Below are 20,979 nucleotides of genomic sequence, written 5' to 3'. Positions count from 1 at the left end.
TTATAAATTTAACAGTTGGTTTAGGAAAAAGAGTCGTCCGTCCAACGTAAATACAAATGTAAATTTGTGCCTTAAAACAGATCAGGAGGACTAGTCGGTGTTTACTCAGACAAATTGCGGTTTAGCGATTTACCTTGGGACTAATACATATTAACGGAGAACACACTCTTCCGGAATATTTATGCGGAGAACCACCATCAAGAAAGTAAGAGAAACTCACATGTTTTCACAATTACGCCATTAACAACGAAAAATAAGAGCGTAAATAAAACAATTTATAGTCCATAACACGAGTCTCGCAACGAATATGAAAAAGCCCTAAAAGCGCCCGTTCTCGACACAATAATAATTCTAAAACAAATTTCGTGTACGTCCATTTTAGTTGGCTGTTGAATATTTGTGCAAAGAAATTTGCAGCAGGCGCAGCAACAAACACACAGCTTCGAACCGGATTTCAATGGCGAACATCAATAATCGGGCGAATGGTAATTTCATTTGTGCCATTATGCGGTAATCGACCGCAAATCTCAACAGTGGTAAAGATTAAGTGTGGCGTGTGATTCTGTGACCAGGTGGACCCAGCAACATGTACTGCAACATAATGGCTTAATACTCTCATCGATCATTCGCCTGATTTATCGTCATTTGTTGTTGTCTCTGTGTGTGATATGTGCACTGATCGAACACTGTGTTTTTTCACCTTTTTTGTCAGAGAGGATTATGCAATTTTGTGAACAATGCACGTCAATGCACGATTGTGAGCTACAACCTCACCACCATTGAGCCGACACTGATTTTATTGTAATGGGAAAAACGTTCACGATTGTTGCAGCACAATTACGACGCTTCGTGTCATACTATATACGTATAAGTATAAGTAAGATCTTGGCTGTACGCAGTGGAAAACGGAGCCACAGTTTCATCCGGTTTTCCCACGAGACAGTTTCACTTATCTTCTTACCGAAACCGCTGAAATTACTCCGGCCAGCGATCCAAACCCTGCCAATTATTAACTCAGACTTACTGTCATCTTAGTGCTCGTCCCCCCACTATGTCGACCATCCCCATGTTTACCGCCCCGAATTAGACTGTACATCCGTTCATTAATTTTTCACATCAAAATTAGAATAGTTTTTCGTATTTGAATCGTCCCGAGTGACGGTAGAGGAGGTGAAGTAGGGTTAAATTTCAATAGTCGAGGGTTTGAATTACTTTGAACAATATCCATCGTGCATTCTATCCCGCACGAACAGTTATTCATAACAATAGTGGCATTATTCACGAGTCCTGGTTCATAATTAACATACACTTGGAAGTTGTACACATCCACAGGAATTGACAATCGCTATTTGCCGTCTACAAACCCGACTCGCTACAACAGAGAGATGATCCCCAGTATTTAGATAGAGCATCTGAGCGTGTCTGGGGCCACGTCACATGCAACCAAAGGATCAGCTTCAAACAACGCCAGCTATGAATAAATAAACACCAATTATATATAGTCATGACTCCAGACCTAATTACGACACGTCCTTATCACAATTTAGACTTTGCCATGGGCAAACTTGTTTTACTGTCAATTCTCTCTAACCTCTAATTATTTTTATCAATTTTACTACAACATTAATTGCTAGAAGTGTAAAACAATTAAAAAGAAATAAATTGAACTTAAAATATGTGGCAAACAGCCAATAGACTAGCAAGTAAGATAACTAAAAGAATTTCAGATTAAACTCAAGAACAAGAAATTCAACAAAATCTAACCAAACAAATGAACGTAGGAATAATATTTCTAGTCGAATTTGACATACTTTTGCGGTTTCACGAACTTATTCAGACAATTTGTTGTTCCCGTCCCATTTTTATTTGCATTTCTACCATTTAAATCGGTGAAAAATGATGCAGTGCCCGAACGGCGATGGTTAAGCCTATTTGAACAGCTTCTTCCGAACAATTTATCCTTATAAAGTGTTTTATATTAAATTATCCGTAAGTCAGGGTGAAAAAAACAGCAATCCATAAATTATACACTTCGGAAAAACATTCGCGTTCGTTTCGTCTCCGCTTTATTTTCTCTTTAACCGGAAACCGATAAATAATGGAATTGCGTGCGTGAAAATCAATACCAGATGAAATATAATGAATTTTCGGAGGAAATTAATGCGGGACTCGAAGAGCAGGAACATATTCCTGCCATCAAACTTATTTTGTTGTCGATTATTTTGAAAGTTTCACGTACATACGTATGAAATAATTAATTTAAGTGTGCTCTAGCATAAAGATAAAATGGTTAGTTTGAGCGGGCATGCAGCAAATTAAATTTGGCTTTGTATCGAGCCGCCTCCTTAAAATAAACGGCGATCAGTAAACAAAACACGGCGGTTGCACGGCATCTGCAGATATATAAGTCAACATCTCAATCCAGTTATATCGTATATTGCTTGGATATGAGGATATATAAAATTCAATTTCTGTTATGTCAATATCGTTCACAAAGTCGCTCGTCTTCCCTCCTTTATTTTTTCCAGTTATCTTCTCCTTATGCCGTTCTACACGCGTTACGGCCCTTTTCTCGCAATTTCCGTGTTAGTGCCGGCAACACCTCCCTTAATTATGCCAACACCCGATCCAAATTAACTCGACATAAACTAAAAAAATGAAGTCGTCGCGAGATGAACACGCGTGCCGAAATTTGCTTTTGAGTCACTTTTCTTTCTCGCCTTCGCCATTTTACACCCCCTATCATTTTCATAGGCGGCCCCAACAATTTGAAAGAGAATAAAGCCGTTCAATTTTTTTTGTGGGTTTATTCAATTCTAATTGTTCCCTTGAAATAAATACCTACGTGAAACGTTATCCGAAGGAATTAACGGGCAAGGACTTGTAACGGTGTAAACCTAAATAAAATTTGAATATAAATTGTAGGTTCAAGTGTAGCCAGTCAAAATGATAGTCCTTACACTTTAACATGATATTTGCTTGAATTTGTCTTGGAGCCGCCATTTTGGCGCCCTTCAAATTCATACTATTAATAACATAATTAACATAATTTTGAATTCCGTCATAAATATTTACCCACATGTATCATAACAGTTTACATTTCCCCTGTAACACGTGATATCGTTTATATAGTCTGTTAGTCAAGGACTAAGAAGGTTCTTTATTATATTTTCCCCCGTCCTTCCCTTTAAAATTACCATTCAGCGTGGGACAGGTTTATAATTTAGTTGGGTACACAAAAATACCGGAATAAATTAGAATTTTTATTAACATATCCGCAGGCACCATATTTTAAACTGTTTAAATCATTATTTTTTTTTTAACAGCCAGTCAACCAGCCTACTTTCAATTTTCACAACAACATGGTTCAAAAGGCGTTTGCCACGTAAACTTTTAGGTCGTATTAATATTTAATAAACTGAGAGCGTTCTAATTTTTTAATAATATTATAATCCGGCGCCTCCACCAAAATTTCAATTCTCGTCACGGTTATGTTTGGGGCTCACACACACCTTGGAGGTCGGTGTGTAATTTCATAAGACAGCGGTTAAAATTGGAGACGACCTCGTCATAAATAACATCTTGCGCGTCCCTATTTTTTGTTTCAAGTGATTAATAACCACGTCGATTGTACGTGTCGGTTATCCGAATTAGTAAGTTGGGGTGTAATAACGCAGCCAAGTTGAGAGGTGTAATCCGGTTTGAAAGGAGCAATTAGCAGAAATTAGTCGTAGTGTATGAACCTTTCGCACCGAACGAACACCGAATTGTGGCAACGGACGGACGGAGGACCGAACGATATTAATTATTTGCAGTATGCAGGTCCAGCATTTCAAATATCCGCAGTGGGTGTGCGTTGTGCAGATTGCATTCATAACTTTGGCCACACAAGGTGGTATTTCATTACCGACGAAAGGTCAAGTCAAATATGCATCCGGCGAATTTCAACCAGGCTCATTCTTTCGCTGGTCGTGAGTCTAATTCAAATTCTGAATGCACCGCCGCGTCCCGTCTCGTCCAAGAAACTTGTGCACCGGTCGCGCTAATTAATTTACAACTTGCATCTACGTGTTGCGCTTTTGCGTCTCGACACACGTGCCCCGAAAAAAATTCGACCATTTGCGGTCGTGCTGTAAGTGGCCGATCGGCGTAATCCGAGGGAATCGGGTGTAATGGACGTGCGAAGACACGCACAATTCCCAATAGATCCGATTCGGGCTTGTAACGCGGTGGCCACACCGACGGCGACTAAATATTTGTCTACTGACGCCGACGCCGCTCTTATGACACTACTTTACAAATTGGAAACAACATTTTGTCGCTCTAAACATAAAAATCAGAAAAACTCACGTTGTATGTGTCGCTTCAAGTAAAACTAAACATATAAGGTTGGGTAAAACAGTGGACGCAGTCCTGCGAGAATCCGATACAGATGGATTTTTTAAATTAAAATCTGCGTCCGTCTTTCCATTGCACACTCGTCATAAATCTTTCGTGGCGCGCGTTTTTAATTTAAGAAACCGCATAAATCACCGGCGCTTTTTAAAATAAAACCGCCGTGGCGATTCAGTCGGGTCTTGTGCCGCGTCAGACAGCCGGATAACTCCGGGACTCTCCGATGGATACAAATACCGATACGAAGAAATGTACACGGTTTTATGCCACGTGTTGCTCCCACTTTACGACAATTTTTATGTGCCAATTTATAAAATACAATTTCGTTTTTTCCTCTCAACGTCGGAGAACATGTAAGGATAAATATTAGTTTAGTTAAAACGACAACTAACCCACTCGTAATCTGTGTAAATCTCGTATCGTAACATGTAACAATCTTTAGTTTGAAAACACGAGCTAAAAATAATCTGGAGCGTCTAACAAACCGTTAAAACTTTTCGGAGATAAACCTTTTATGTTAACATGGAATAACAACTTGAACCAACTTCGGAATCTATGAATAAGTAAAACTTTAAAAGAAAATATTTCCAAGTTTTTATAAACAATCTTTCAAAGGCACTTTCAACACCTATACATTTATATTTTCGCTTAAAGTACTTTTAAACTTTCTCGACTAAGGAAACTTGTAAATGCTGCAGATCAAGTTGCCACTAAATGATTTATAACTAATTTTTCTACGTGGTTATTATGCCAAAAATTTGGGAACAGTCCTTCGGATATCTACACCATCTTTTACCTTATGATATTATAACATATAAGTAAGAACAGTCAGTAATGTGCACATCCATCTTCACTTATCTACACATGCTATATTATATATTGACATGAAGCGTTTAGTTTTCCCCGGAAGCAAAACTCAAGTCCTGTTGACAAAGTATGATATTAACGACATATTCGGTCTCATCTCCATAATTTTCCCCTCGTATTGGCAAACTAATAACTGCGCCGTGTGTAACTGTACGACTGCGCCAGTTTTGTGCCACCGTCAAAGGCTAATTACAAATCCCACCCGACAACCAAAATATACAATAAAGGTGTAAGTAGTGCTTGAATATGTATGGGGTTGTTCCGCCTTTTAGAGGGTGTTCAAGAAGTCTTTTTGCGGGAAATGCGGTTGGAAACTCGAACGTAATAATGCATAATGAATGTCTTATTATTATTTATTAAAGAACATATAATATGGACATTACTTGATAATCTGCAGCAAGAATCTACAGGTTGAAATTTTTGTATAATTCCCCGTGGCACCCTCCTTAAATGATGAGGGATCATCGTTAAATTACGCCCATTTAACAGACCATAAATACTTTTCGGCCCCCGTAACTAAATAAATTATGGTTTGTGTGGAACTAGATAAAGAGGGACGGGACCGCGACCGACCGGTTTATTTTGGGGTCGTATAAAATTCCCCGACGTTTATATTACGGCCTAATAACCGGAAACTGACTGACTGACTGACTTATTATCAATAATCGCAGGTCACTTTAAACGAAGAGTGTCGAAACATCGTAACATCATAAATCCAACGGGGAACAATCTTGTTGGAAAGTTATAAATCGAGTTAGGGAAGACCAGAACAGACACTTGCATATTTATTAAGTGTTAAACCGGTGTTTATGCGCTGCATTAGCAGGAAAGGGACGGGGACAGAGGACAAGAGATCGGGAATGAGGCGGACACGGAGTCCGGAAGACATCTCGAAGCTTTCAAGCGTCTTCCTGTTGGCCGCGGTCCGCGCTCGAGGCCGCCCTCTCTGAAGATACTCCGGGGGGAAATCCGGCGTGGATCCCGTCGTTGCCACTCGATTGTGGAAAAGCGGTGTCGTCATTAGGCGGCCGTCGGATAACCGTGTAACGGCCCCGATAAACGTTCCATTGATTATTTTATCTTTTAATTAGGGGTCATATAGATAAGGGACACTGTTCCAAGGTTCGTTCGTTCGTTCGATCATTCGGGCGGTGTGTTTCGTCGATAAGTTTATGGCCGTCACCGATTACCACGATCCCAATATGCTGACACGACCCAACTGCTGGAATAAGCCCCCAACCAGAAATCAATACTGCTTTTTTCCGTCTTAAACAACATAAATAATACACGTAAATTTTGAATCACTCCCACATTTACATACTCGTAGTAGTTATTTACGGACGGTGAAGTGAAATAATGTTCTTTGGCCATCATAAATATAGTGGAAGAAAAGTGTAGTCGAATAGGCAAGAGATAATGCATGTCGACCATACAGACAGTTATGAATGACCACCTGAAGGCTGCTCCGTTTCGCCCTTCTGATAAACTGAACCTGAATCAGGGACACGCTCGGATTAATCCTGCATTTATCAAACCGTTTTTCTGCATTTTTCAACTTTAAAGAAGCTCTTGACAATCAGTTTATGAGGTTATTCGTGGCCCCAGTCAGATTTTTTATCGATTCGTCCATTTGTTTTACTAGTAAATAATTCAGTTGTTTGTCCGATTAGAAAAGACAATGAGAATTATGATAAGTAGAGTAACAAGTATTTATGGCAGTTTTAGAGTTGGATAATTAACGTTATCACGAACAATAATTAAAAATCCATTCCGATTATAACGATTGTTTTGCAGTATTTGTGTGTGACGGAAATTAATTGTCATATCGCATGTTTTGCCGACTTATTATACGAAATTGTTGTGACTTGGAATGGCACAATTATTCATCACAATTTTACGTCTCGTACAATAAATTGTGTCGGTTTTGTTGGTGAAGAAGCGGTCTTTTTGGAGTTGCTCACAATTTAAGTTAAATTCCCCATTGAATTATGCATTAAACTGAAAATGGAGCGGTACAATCGACCAACTAAAACGGCGCCATGTTTTCCGAATGCAAATCCAATTGAAACACATCATAAATCAGTTATTGTAGTCAAAACGCACATGAACACATGAACATGTGCAATGTCTTGTCGCTCTCCATTTCTGGTTTCCTCCATTTATTACGTTTATTAGAAAAGTTGGTCGCAAATTCAGCTCCACTTTTCAATTCGAAAGCACGAACAGAACCACATACTATACCAGTATGTTGATTTATCATGGAAACATGCAATTATGCAATAAAGTGGTTTAATTAGTTTATTTAATACAATGGCGGATAATGTATGTGTGCGTTGGTTCGTGTTTGTTCTGCAAGTGGGCGAACTTCAGCAGTACATTTATTAAAACGGTGGGATAAATGGCGAGAATAAAACGCTGCGTTATTGATAAACAATAAAGATGAATAACTGAATAGATTTTTGTTGGGATGGCCATTGAAAGACGACTCGGTGGATAAAGTACTCGTTTCCAAAGGCCGATCTCCGACATATTAAGGAAAGTAGATAAAGGGTATCCATTGATCCCGGGCTTGTATAAAAACTTAAGTGAAAACTCGTGACCTGGGTTTTTGGCGACGAAGGAGACGCCTTCGATTCATATAATAACTTGTTTATTGCGATACCCGCACGCCTCCAGCTTCCAGTCTCCAGCCACCAGCCTCCAGCCCCTTCTTCCACTATATTGCTCTCCGGCATAGACAGTATCAAGTATCAAGTGGCGAATAACTTGAAAAACGGCCTGGATATTGACTTGCTTTTACCTGCTGTATCCAGTGTATCCACTGTCTCCGCTCTGCTGTTGAATATCGATAAAACGTATTGCGTTATAAACAAATGGCCGTATCCAAGGAGCCCGTTCATTCATTCCGGGCCCACAAGTATAATGAACAGATAAGTCTGGTTCGCCAGTACGTCTCGTGTCAATCGTCGATTGCCGATTGTCGATCGTCGATTGGTTATTCGAATGCGGAACATGACCCGCCCGAAAAAGAGATCCACTTTCATCGGATCGAGTGGCTACTCAGTCCGACTTCATAAATAACTAACACCCGAAACTCTTCAACTGATCAATATTGCATTACTGCACTTTGGATAAAGTGATTACGGATGTGTGTCGGGAAAAAACAATCGTTAGAGTGTTGGAATCTATTTATTGACTGCCAATTTGTTAAAAGCCGACTTTCTAAACAACGCTATGAGTGGACTGTTAATTATTTATCTAATTATTTCCGCCCTCAGGCTCGAAACAAACACCGATATACCATTGAATATGTCCACTGTCGACTAATAACACTTTTGGAATCATTAAACCTCTCAACTACCTCAATTTCTCACAAGCCATCTTGAAATCGTCTTATTACTTGATTCATTTCTTTCAAAATTAAATGGCATCATTTAAATAATGTATTTGGATTTTTACAGAATATCGTTAATATTGTGTATATATTGTGTGTATATATTTATATTGCACATAAATTTGATTACTTTTTGAATAAAGGTAAATTTCTCTGTTAAAAATTGAGATTAATTAAAATTTGGTGGAAACGTTCCTAAACAAACATTAGCAAATATAACATGTTGATAAGGACTATTGAATTTGACTTTGTTCAAATATTTGAAGGTTGTTGAGAATTATATTTGAAATAAAATACACCTGAAATTTTCATTTTGCCAATTGAAAACGTTAAATAAATTTACATTAATTCGTTTTTAAAGTGCGTCGCAAATTAACATAAAATATAAACACAAACAAATTCATTTAACATTAATCAAGTAATATGTAGAATATCGTATCGAATAATTTATATGAAAACAATAAATCAAATTAACAATAACAAGTTTTACGTTTCGAAATGAAATGAAATATGTCGAATGTAAACGTACACTGGATGCCAAAAAATAATTATAACATATCACCATTATATTTTTAAACAAATTATTCGTCAATATTTCAGTAACATAAAACTGTCCTTCGAGATATAAACACGTATAAATGTTTGTAACTTTTCTGACTAGTTCATCAATCTAATTTATTATTAACGACGAATAACGAATTGAATGTGTCCGGTCAATAAACACATTCAAATAATTTTTAAGAACAAATACGGTAAGCATACAACAGACAACAGACAACAGACAACAGACAATATTCTTTCGAGTTTTCGACTGACAAAAAATCATAAATAAGAGTTAAAAATTATGCACCTGGGAATCTTCGCTATATAGAGATGCAAACGTAGCTACATATGAAAACACGTCTTATTCACATGTCGAAAAGATATATGGGTCATGTGATTTATCTTCCCGGAGTAGATAAAATGTTTCCGCGGTCCAGAAATAACGGGACCGAATCTCCAGAATTGTAGGTGAGCTCTGACGTGAGTTCGACGATTGTTGTATTATCTATTCAACGGAGGGCGCATTAATAATCGAAAGGGTGAAAATCGATGTCTGCTCTCTGACATAAAATACCCAAACTGTCACACGTTACATGTTATAATTGTTCAATGCTCCCTCCCAAAACAATATTGATTCTAATGTATCCATCTAACGACGTGTGAAATACGATCTTTTTATAAAAACGTTCCGCAGTTACGTAAATAAGTGTGCGCAGTGGTTCTTGTAATGATTGACTCAGGATGTGGGTTTTATTATCGCGGAGGTTTATAATAGTAAATTAACGCCGTATTCGTTGTGTTGTGCTCCTTTTTTTGCCTTTCGAGTGTTGGCGTTAATGAATTTTTAATGGCGTCGCTGGTTAAGGTACGTTCAAACTTGGTAAAAAATGAATTTTTCTAACGGACTTTGTTTTACAACAGTTTTTGTTGGTCAAAAATTCCGGCCAGTCTGAAAGTAATTATGTTATTAAAAGCGTCCAGTTATCCTTGCTAAAAATAATGTCAGCATCATCAAAGAAACGAAATTAATCAAATGATACGTTGATAAGAGGAGGGAGATGTCGGACGTAAAAATGTTTTTCGCTAATTGAAAAACTTTTCCCAGAAAAACAGTATAAACAGTAAACTTAAACATGATATAGAAAAGTTGTCGAGTCGTCAAACTTAAACGATTCATGCATCGTTTCGTCCACATTATCTAATTAATTGAAACATATATATTATATCATATATAATTTATAACTTTTAAATGAGGAAATAAAATTTCCTGCGCATTCGCCATTTTTATAATGTATTAATATGTTTAAATTTTTTATTTAAAATAAATTATGTAACATAAAACATAAAACAAAATAAATGCAAACATGATTTCATTTATGTATTAAATTTATTTAAAAATTGGATTTTATAATTTATTTTAATGTATATGCATTAAATATAAATAATATATTTTATTTGCGCATTCGCCATTTTTCTAATATGTTAATACGTTTAAAAAATTTTATTTAAAATTATTTATGTAACTTAAAACAATATAACAAAATAATTACAAACATGATTTATGTATTAAATGTATATAAAAATAGTAAACTTAAACATGGTATAGAAAAGTTGTCAAGTCGTCAAACATAAACGATTCATGTGTCGTTTCGTCCATATTATCTAATTAATTGAAACATATATATTACATCATATATAAATTATAACTTTTAAATGAGGAAATAAAATTTTTCAAGTGTGTGTGTGTGTGTTATGGCAGAGTCGCAACACTTTATTATTATGTTTATGACATGGATTAGTGGAGCAGTTTACTATCTCTGAAAAGCGCCAGAAGCAATTAATTAAACCAGATAAGAGACACAGCAAAGTAAAGCGTATTCGTTAGGAACTCCAACAACGATTATGTTTAATGTTTAATGATCACATTTCTGTTTTGAGATTTATGCGAATTTTCAAATAACATAATATAACTGGGTCATAACTAAAATTAATAAGTCATTTGCATTCGAGTGGATAATAAAAATCATTATCATCGTTAATAATGATTGTGTGAGTTTTATAAAATAAAGAACTTTTGCAGAATCTGTTCTGATCACCCCAACGAACTTAGAAATTGGAAAATTGCATTTCTGCCTGTTCGAAAGAACGAAAAAACGATACATGCAGAGACAACTTTCCCCAAGTTTGTTTACCAACTTCACCCTCATTATTCGCGGTTCACAAACACGAAATGTGTCTAGTGTGAGTTCGTTCTTAAGAGATGAAGTTTATTCGCCGTTCAAATTGACGGATTACATGAAAGCCTTATGCGGATTTGCATTTTCTTTGCGTCAGTTAAACAGTGCAATTACGGAAACAGTAACTGCGACTGTAAAACTTCAATCGACGTTTTATCGCCGGGTGAAATGAAGTAGTTGAAAATTATGTGGACTGCATTAAAGAGTGCTAACAACATTTTACTTTTCATCTTTCAAACAAAATATGGTTGTTCGGGGGAGGGAAATAAAATATGCGCCCCGCAATGGAAACCTAAAAGTTGCAGCAATTACTTTAACCAAAAAAGAGGGAAAATAAATAAATAAATAAAGGAGAAACATTTTTATTTGTTAAAGTGCTCCATTACAGTTGATGGAACCCAACACCGTAACACACTAATCCATAAAACGAAACAAGTAAATAATAAAACTCGTAGAGGAATTTAAAACGTAATACAATTCGTCCGGAAGTCAAAACCCTCGAATAAAGCTTACACATATTGATGGCATGCACGTATCCCTTTCACGAACTTGTAATTTCGCGTATTACATTACATTTCTCTTTTTGCCCTGCTCCTGCTCCTCCGACTCTTTGGCGCGAGTGTTGTTTGCATTATGTTCCATGTTCTCCGTGGATTTCGGGCCCGGAAGCACAAAGGAAAAACTACCCGTCCATTTTCTCGAATATGTTTATATCACCGTGCAACTTCACGTCACTCTTTTCACCCTCATCTTTGCCCATTCTTCCGGCACCGATATTCGAAACTCATTCGGAATATGTTTAAGTCAATTAACTTAGCTTAAGAATACGACAGAATTATAGAGAGAGTGAGAGAGAGTGTAAAGGTGGAGTGCGTTAAAGCCGTTCAGGATGTCGGAGGAATTACATCTCGTTATCGCACCTCCACGTCTCCGAGACACCTTTTTCCTGCCACTCTCCAAAGCCTGATCTATAGAAATTTAATTATATATAAATGGGTTTGGGACGTGCAGTCGACATGCACATTTCCTCTTACTTTGGTGCTTTGGACGGACGTTAAGCGGCTTAGAGAGTTTCCTTTCCTGTTTTTGGGCCGGATGGGTTGAGCATTAGAACAGCACGCAGGAACTAGTTTGCAGCATGGAGAAATGAAGTAAAAATGCGTATATGAACAGGTATGATTTGTAATGTTTTTAGTTGGAATGAATGCATCATCGAAAGGATCGCGTATGGATCTGGGCGTTTGCGCGTGTGTCGCCGGTGCTTTTGAGGGTTCCCACGAGTGCCAGGGTGGCGTGCCACTCAGTTTGCAGGACACGATTCCTTACTAAGGACGTCTGCGACCGGCGATGCGTCCACATCAGCCTCACTGACCGCGCTATTCAAAAATTTCTCCATCGACTTTTGATCATTTTTTATTTTACCATTGTCGCACCGGGTACGATGTAATTGTGTCCGGTGACTGGATTTTGAGACCGGTGCGTGTTCCCAAGCCGTTCGTTCGGTCCGTTATTTTATGGTGAACGATGTGAACGTGTTGTTGTTTTATGTGATGGAACCACTTGCATCATAGATAATGGCTCTAAGGATTTTTATGCTTTGTGTCGTCACGACTGGTTCAGGTAAAACGGGGGCTCCGCTTTTGGGGGTTAATCGGCAACGTGCTCCTTTCTACCTGCCACATCTGCAACGTCCTGCAGATACGAATGCGGACAAAATTTATTTACATATTTATGCTGTCTTGTGCGATTTTCTTTCAGGGCTACAACATTTTAATACATTGTTACTTTAACGGCCGCTAAACGTCAAACTTTACTACTAATTAAATTTACTATCGCTGTAAAATTGGTGTAAAGGTAAAAATGTTATTTTCTACACTTTTATATTTTCATTCAACATTTTTAATTTTTTTAACTAAACTTATAACTGCACTATTTGCCTATTTTAATGGTTGACAAATTATTTCAATTGAAACGCATAACTTAAAATTAATGATGTATTATAATATTTATTCAAAATATGTGATATATGAAAAAAGTTTAAATAAGATTTTTTATATTTCAAAATTTTTTATTTAAAAAAATTATGTAACATAAAACATGTAACAAAATAAATATAATATATATATTAAATTTACTTAAACAATGGATTTAATAGTTTATTTTAATGTATATACATGAAATATAGTTAATATATTTTATTGCGCATCCGCCATTTTTTAATATGTTCATATTAAATTAAGTATTCGAATAATTATAATAACATATAACATATAATAAAATAAATATAAAATGAGTTCATTTAAATTAAATTTATCTAAAAATTGGATTTTATAATTTATTTTAATGTATATGTATCAAATATAATTAATATATATTATTGGCGCATTCGACAATTTTCTAATATGTTAATATTAAATTAAGTATTGGAATAATTATAATAATATATAACAAAGTAAATATAAAATGAGTTCATGTATATATTAAATTTATCTAAAAATTGGATTTTATAGTTTATTTTAATATATATGCATCAAATATAATTAATATATTTTATTGGCGCATTCGCCATTTTTCTAATACATTAATATTAAATTAAATATTCTAATAATTATAATAACACAATTCATTAAGTACATTAAACTCAATATAACAAACGAAATATTAATAAGACTACTTATTTATTCATGTATTAGTAATCAGTTGTGTTTAAATGTTTATATTCTGCTGAACGGAAATCAGTTTGTGTAGTAATATACAAATCTATAAATAAATCATGTCCAATCAATATCTTTTATGACTCACACAGGTTAAATTCCCGAAAGCGATTATTTCCAAGAAAAATTACGTGGTGATTCCAAGATCGTGAATGATTCAACGACAAAATGTTTCGTTCTTTGGGCAGAAATACCCAAATGAAAGTTGGAAAAGTAATAGTCGACTTGCAAATACATACATATAAATTAACTGTGGCAAAGTTTTAAGATATAACCCGTAAATTATTTGTCCGCATCGAAAACTTCGATGGGAAACTTTCAGCCTGTCTGGTCGACCACCCAGCAATAAAATTTCCTCGGACTTGTTAACATTTTTCTTCCCCCTGCTTCACTTCAATTGAATAGATTAATAAGAAGCTCTGAACAAGTTTTGTGAACGTTCAGCGATCGATTTTAATTTACTTTCCCCTGTAGTGTATCCTAATAATATTTATTTATTTTAGAAGGGATAGTGGATAGGAATAGCGTGTCTTAAGGTATTAGGCGTAAATCCGGGCAAAGGAAGCCAGACTTTTCACTATAATCCACTATTTGTCGTTGTATGAAATTGGTTTAAGTGCTTCTATGGAAATGTACTACAGTCTCCAGTCTCGACTCGATGTTCCTCATAAAAGTTTTCCGATCGCGACACCTTTCTTTTTCTTTCTTTACTTACGTCTTGAATAATTAATGTCACTATAAATACATATTTTTCTCCCACGCTCGTAAACGTGTACAAATTATTATTTCGTCGTACAATATTTGATTGAAAGGGTTTTAGGGTCGGTCTCGAAAGTTGTGATTATCTGATATCAATAAACCCCCGGAGCGAAGACAATTATGAATGTTTGGTTAACACTAAGTTTTGACAGGATTAATTGAGCTTAATAAACTTTTTTAAATTGTGGTAAAGTTTTCGTCGGGAGCATCAATGTTTTCCTCTTTGTCCGTTACGAAAGGGACTGACTGAACTGGAAGAGACGAATGAAAAATTCGAATCGATTAAAGACGAAACACAATCAACTGGGGAGATAATTGATTTGCCAAAGTTGATTATCATAAAGACGAATTTTCAAAGTTAAATATTTAGATAGCGTCAGTCTGCGCAACTGAAAATTCCCTTCTTCTTTCTTTCTATATTGAATTTACAATTTTAAAATTAAACAAAATTATATATTTACATACATTAGACTTAATTAAATACTGAGACGAGATTTTCGTGGAGTATTGTCATTTATTTACCGAACTTTGGCCGTAAAAACTGTAATGCAATAACTATATTTTAAATCACATTTTCAAACCCGAAATTTTACACCTGGGAAAAGTTTCATGCGTGCTTTTACCTCCTTCCGTGGCTGAGAATCGATAAACATATCATGTTAGTGGCCTATTAGAAAAAATATATTTATATCGCATATCGGGTCTCTAAATTTAAGCTCACACAGATGTTAAAAACGATGTTTAAAGTTTGTGACATCTGGAAACGTTAGTAGTGATGTTGTGGATAAAGAATTCTCTTTCTGTTCGTTTTTCAATTGACTCATAACGAGCGTCACCTCAAGCTAAGAGATAAGGGTATGGTCGAAGGGTTCGAGGCTTCAGATAATAATCAAAATGCATCCGAGTGAAACAACCTGCGTTTTATAACATTTGTTCGGCAACATTGTAGATGAATAGTTGATGAAGGGGTGATCAGAAACAATTTATTGTGCGCCGAGTTGATGGATTCGGCGAACGAATATTTCCTTTAATTCATAACAACGTCGATGAAAGATTAAATATTAAAGAAGGAAAATTGCGAACGTTATCCCTTATTAAATCACGAAAATTCAACCTGTTTTCCCAAGCCGGGAAATTTAATCCCGCAACAACAAAGTCAAAAAAAAAGAATAACCTCAAATAAAATCGATTTAAACGTCTGTGGTGCGTATCTACTTAGCCAATTTATATGTTAGAATTCGATAGTGTTTTAAATTAAGGTTTCTTAGTTCTCGAGTAACAGCTGCTTAAGCACTTTAACCGTTTTTGCTGGTCTAATGGAGTCGTTAAGGGCACGTGTCTCTGACCATTTCAAGATGTCCTTTTCCTGCATAGTTAATTGCCCTCTTGACAACTAAATGGATTCTACACTTTCCCCAACTCGTAAAATATCTATCAAAACCTTAAATATATTGTACATCATAATACCAATAGCAACAAATATGTTTAAACCAGTAACAAATTTAATAACAGGTGGGTTGAAAAGTTCGTAGGATGACACATAAATGACCTTACTAGTATTAAATCCATATGATTTTCAGTTAGGTCTAATCTTCAAAAGACATGCTATGCTAGCCTAAGAATTTTTCAGTCCAACTGTTATCACTAAATTCCTTGAGAAATTAATAAAACAAAATTATTATTAATTAAATAAAAATAGAATATTAATAATATACGTTTTTCCAATCAGTACTTGGTTCTATGAACAGTTTTCATCCTTGTGGTTTCCGAAGAAACTCTCCTTTAAGACATTTAAAGAGATAAATTAAGAATAAATCAAATAAAATATGTTCAAAACCACAAAATGCTTCTTGAAAATAAATATTTTTCTAGAAATGGAATAGGTTGATTATTTTTATGTCTGTTAAATATATAATGAATAATTTATTTAAAACATTGATCGTATAGATATGCAAATATTAGAATAATATTGTTGGTTAAAATAAAACAATGAACATATTTTTAAATCCATCCAGGAAATTAATTTTTCAAGGGGATAAATTTACGTTGTCGGTGCACCCTTCACGTTTGACGGTTGTTTATAATTGACAATGGGATTGGAGTGGAAAAAATGATAATAACTAGTGAACGAATGGACGATTAGGTCAGCATTAATTCCGGATCGTTATCTGTCCTGCAACTATAAACAACGTGATACGTGGACTGTTCATCATTTTTATCTCATTGTCATAAAACAAATTTGGATTCACCCGAATCAAGTGCGAGTAAATGTTGTGAGAACAATTGATTTCGGGCGTGTAACCGGTATTAAATGAAGAGTGTCGGCAAACAAATCCTTCCCGCCCGTTCGGAACGTTCCCGTGGGAAATATAAAATTTGCTTTTTGAGCTTCTGACTAGTAAATATACGGCGCATCGTTCGAGTGATCGTTCATCATTTATTATACGATAATTCAGCGGTTTGTTTGAGAAAAAATAATTGGAACGTTGCACTTGTAGGTACAACCCCTTGTGTAGGGTCGTGATGTGTGAAATTACAACGGAGTGTCGCGTGACTATTCCTGCAATACTGAAGTCAGTACTAATGCATTTATTCAAACCGGCAGCTTGACTTTTTTCAATTACAACCGGCATAATTGGATTCTTGCAATAATCCATATTCCACTTACTCACATGCGACATTCTTACACAACCCTTATTTGGGTCACTTAAATTATTTGAAGGCGACATTCTGACAACCGAAATATTCGCTTAAATCACAATTCTATTGTTTGTATTAACATAAATATCACATTGAGACTTAGACAGTAAACGCCATTAAAGATTCGATTATGAAGTTTGAAATTTAAAAACCTCTACGTGCCCAATTTTAAAATGAAATATCAGTTTTAAAGTTCCGTAATTCGCTCCGGGCCACAATTTAATTTAGTCCTGTTAAAAACTAAAGATTAACTATTAATTAGCGTAAATTAGGTTTTGGCCATCAACTTCGGTTAACTAATGTAAAACGTGTTTTTGATAATTTATCGTGTAATCTTGACACTGAAAAAATTACGTTTTAAATAGAATACACGTTTTTCATGTAATTTTCTACGTGACGCCTGTAACGTAGTTTATCGGGTGACATTTTAATAGAAAACTTGGATGATTTAAATCACAGGTAATTATAATAAATGTGTGTATTTTGCTACGTGACATTTTAATTATATAAACTTATTTATCGAATGAAAGGTGTTTTATGCCGCTGTATAATGTACCATATTATTACATTGATTGTTGTTTATCTAATTAGGTGTAAAGTAATTATTTAAACCTCAATTAAATATTAATTAATCCAATTGGAATTTAGTTTTGAATTTCTGCGAAATGTTTCCCGTTTGATGAGCAATTTTGATTAAAATTTTCCTCTTCTTTGTGCCGTAAAATTATTATGTATTTTTAGTGGAGCCCGACCCGAAAATATTCTAATTTACGACGTAGCGTAAAAGCATCTGATCAAAGATTAAAAACTGAAAGGCATTATTTGAACTTCACATGAACCATAGACGAAGTTGGGGCTTTGAAAGCAGCCGAAATTAAAAAGACAAGAGACCCAAATTATTATTTTAGTGCAAGAAAAACATGTCGCAAATAACATCGATGCGGGATTTCATATCTGGAGATCCGAGTTTCGTTATGTATAGGCGGAACAGTCCAGACGCATAAAAATGTAAAATAAGGGGTTGAATTTATCTCTCGGCCTGACGACCGGGATAACTACTTGACAGGGAACACAATAACTTCCAAGTGGCTAATAAAAAAATAAGGCATTCCATATCTCTGGTGATTTATTCAAGAAAATATGTCGGAGGAAAGGGACGATTCAAAGGAGTGAGCGTAATTAGAGACAGTGTGGATGGTGCGTCGTCCCTTTTCAAAATTTCCATCCAGCACAATATTCGGAGTTAGTTTCTTATGGAACTATAAAAGACTCGTTCGTGCTTTATTTTTTCAACGGTTGTGAACAATGGAAAATAGATTTATTATTTTAATGTGATGGTGCGGACCCATAAAAATGTTTAAGTAACGTGTTATGTAAACGAAATTAATCCCATACCTGTATTTTAACAATCTAATAAAACTTTTAATTTAACGGCATTATAAACGGAACGAAGTAAAAGGATATTCATGTATGAAATAAACTATGAGGGACTTAATTTAATTCAGTATTTTCACCTTGGTAACGTGGATTAAACGAAATTGAATCCAAACAGGGACAAATATGTGTAGACAAAAGCGTAAGAAATGACATTAGTTTGCGAACAGCGTCGTCAGTCCGAAGTGGAGCGTCACGACGGCATTGACAGACAGGCGGGCAGCGTTAGAGCCGCAACTCCGCTTCCACAACCAGATTACCTTCTCAAAAACAAATCGCCCCATTATTAGGGCGGCATTACGTCGAACGGGACGCAAAAACACAAAGAGGGTGTATCGGTTACCGAAAAAACCGATGCTAAATGTGCGGCTTCGATTACTTATTTGTCTAGCCAGATAAATTCTCCCCCAGAAACGAAAAACACGACAATGGACCCACTTAATTGTATACTCCGTGTAGTGTCGGATTTGATAATTGCAACAAAACAAAGGCGTTCCGATCGCTTAGTTTAGTTTGTAAGTGCTTAAACTGTGGCGACACAAAAACAGAGGATAATGGGGTCGGTGGAATAAATGAGCCGACGCGTCGGGTTCGATTGGATATTAATTTGGTTAATTTGTTGTCCGATAAAACGGGATAAATGCCGATTAATCCATTAATCCCCACACAATTTACATGCGAAAACATTCGTGCCACAACTGATCCGAACAATAATAAAATTAAGGCTCAGCGAAACCTTTGCTCGGATAATTTTATCTAGTCGATAAAAATAATATAAATGGCCGTTTTATTATGTTCATAAACCGGCTGCAGAAGCACGAGGATTAACAGATGGAGTTGGGATTCATTAATCAGTTAGTTATTCCATGGTTTACCCGAAAATGAACCGACTGTTGGGGCGTGGGTGGTGAACGGTAGAAAAATGGGCACCGGTTAAAATTAAAACTGATAAATAATTTAAAGTGCATCCAGAATAGCGAGCTCGAGAATCGCCGCGTGGGCGTCATCAAATAATTTATTAACGCGGACCCGAAAGGCAAATTCACGTTCTCTCCCACACACACACACACGTCGAGTTTTTAACATTTTTCGAATGTGTCCGACGATCGGTTTCGATTATGAAAGTAAACAATTTCATTTCCTTAAACGTTTCTTTCATCTTTCTCATTCGAAGATCTCTTCGCTTTATTAAAAGCAAATGTTTGAGATGAATTTTTTAATAGGTGTTTCGTTTATCTGCTTTCTTTTTATTCCCGTTTTTCCTTGTGGTACTTAGGTAATGAAACCAAAACATGCTATACAAATTTCTCTCCGCATTAAATATTGTAATTCTGAATTGAATTAATGCACATGCATAGTATAATTTTGTTTACGCATTTCAATAATCATCGTTAAAAAAATATTTCTCAAAACACATTAAATGTCGTTTTAAATTATAAATTGAATTGTGTTATATTGTGTTTAAATATGGTTCATTCAAATATTTATTTAATTATGTTGTGTATTTATTTTGTATAATAAAATATTTCTCACGGTAAATTAAATATTGTTTCTACTGCTATTTTATACAATAAAAACAAACTATTCTATAATTCTATTTATGTTGTATATAAAAATGATTCAATTTAAAATTATTATTATTATTATTATTATTATTATTATTATTCTCATTAAGTATAAGAATATTTTACATACAGGGTAATTTACTTTACCACTTTTCACCTGAATTTTATTCAAAATTAATTAAAATAATATATAATAATAATAATAATAATAATAATAATAAATTTGTTCTTTCTCCAAAAATTAGTGTTGAATAGTTAGATATAAATTATAAACATTATGCACTTTTAGGATTCAGAAAGTAAAACAAACACAGCACAGTTTGTTAACGTTTTATTTGTTTTAAAAAAGAAAATTTAAATATTGTTTTAAT

General features: G+C 35.2%; 1 protein-coding gene across 3 annotated transcripts in view; it reads left to right on the top strand.

Moving 5' to 3' along the window:
• The window catches only part of LOC109609624 (lachesin), a 133,753-nt gene that overhangs the window by 8,207 nt on the left and 104,567 nt on the right, over positions 1-20,979 (top strand). Inside the window, exon 1 of one of the 3 annotated variants that reach the window (XM_020026324.2) lies at positions 12,785-13,056. The exons of the other annotated variants lie outside the window; for them this stretch is intronic. Coding sequence (XP_019881883.1) covers positions 13,011-13,056 — 46 coding nt within the window. The 5' untranslated portion in view covers positions 12,785-13,010. Of the gene's footprint in view, positions 1-12,784; positions 13,057-20,979 lie in introns of those variants that run through there. 3 annotated transcript variants of the gene reach the window in all.

Source organism: Aethina tumida, chromosome 5 (genome assembly GCF_024364675.1).
Source record: "Aethina tumida isolate Nest 87 chromosome 5, icAetTumi1.1, whole genome shotgun sequence".
Taxonomy (NCBI): domain Eukaryota; kingdom Metazoa; phylum Arthropoda; class Insecta; order Coleoptera; family Nitidulidae; genus Aethina; species Aethina tumida.
Note: the sequence above shows the minus strand (reverse complement) of the source record. Positions and strands in the feature narration are given on the sequence as shown.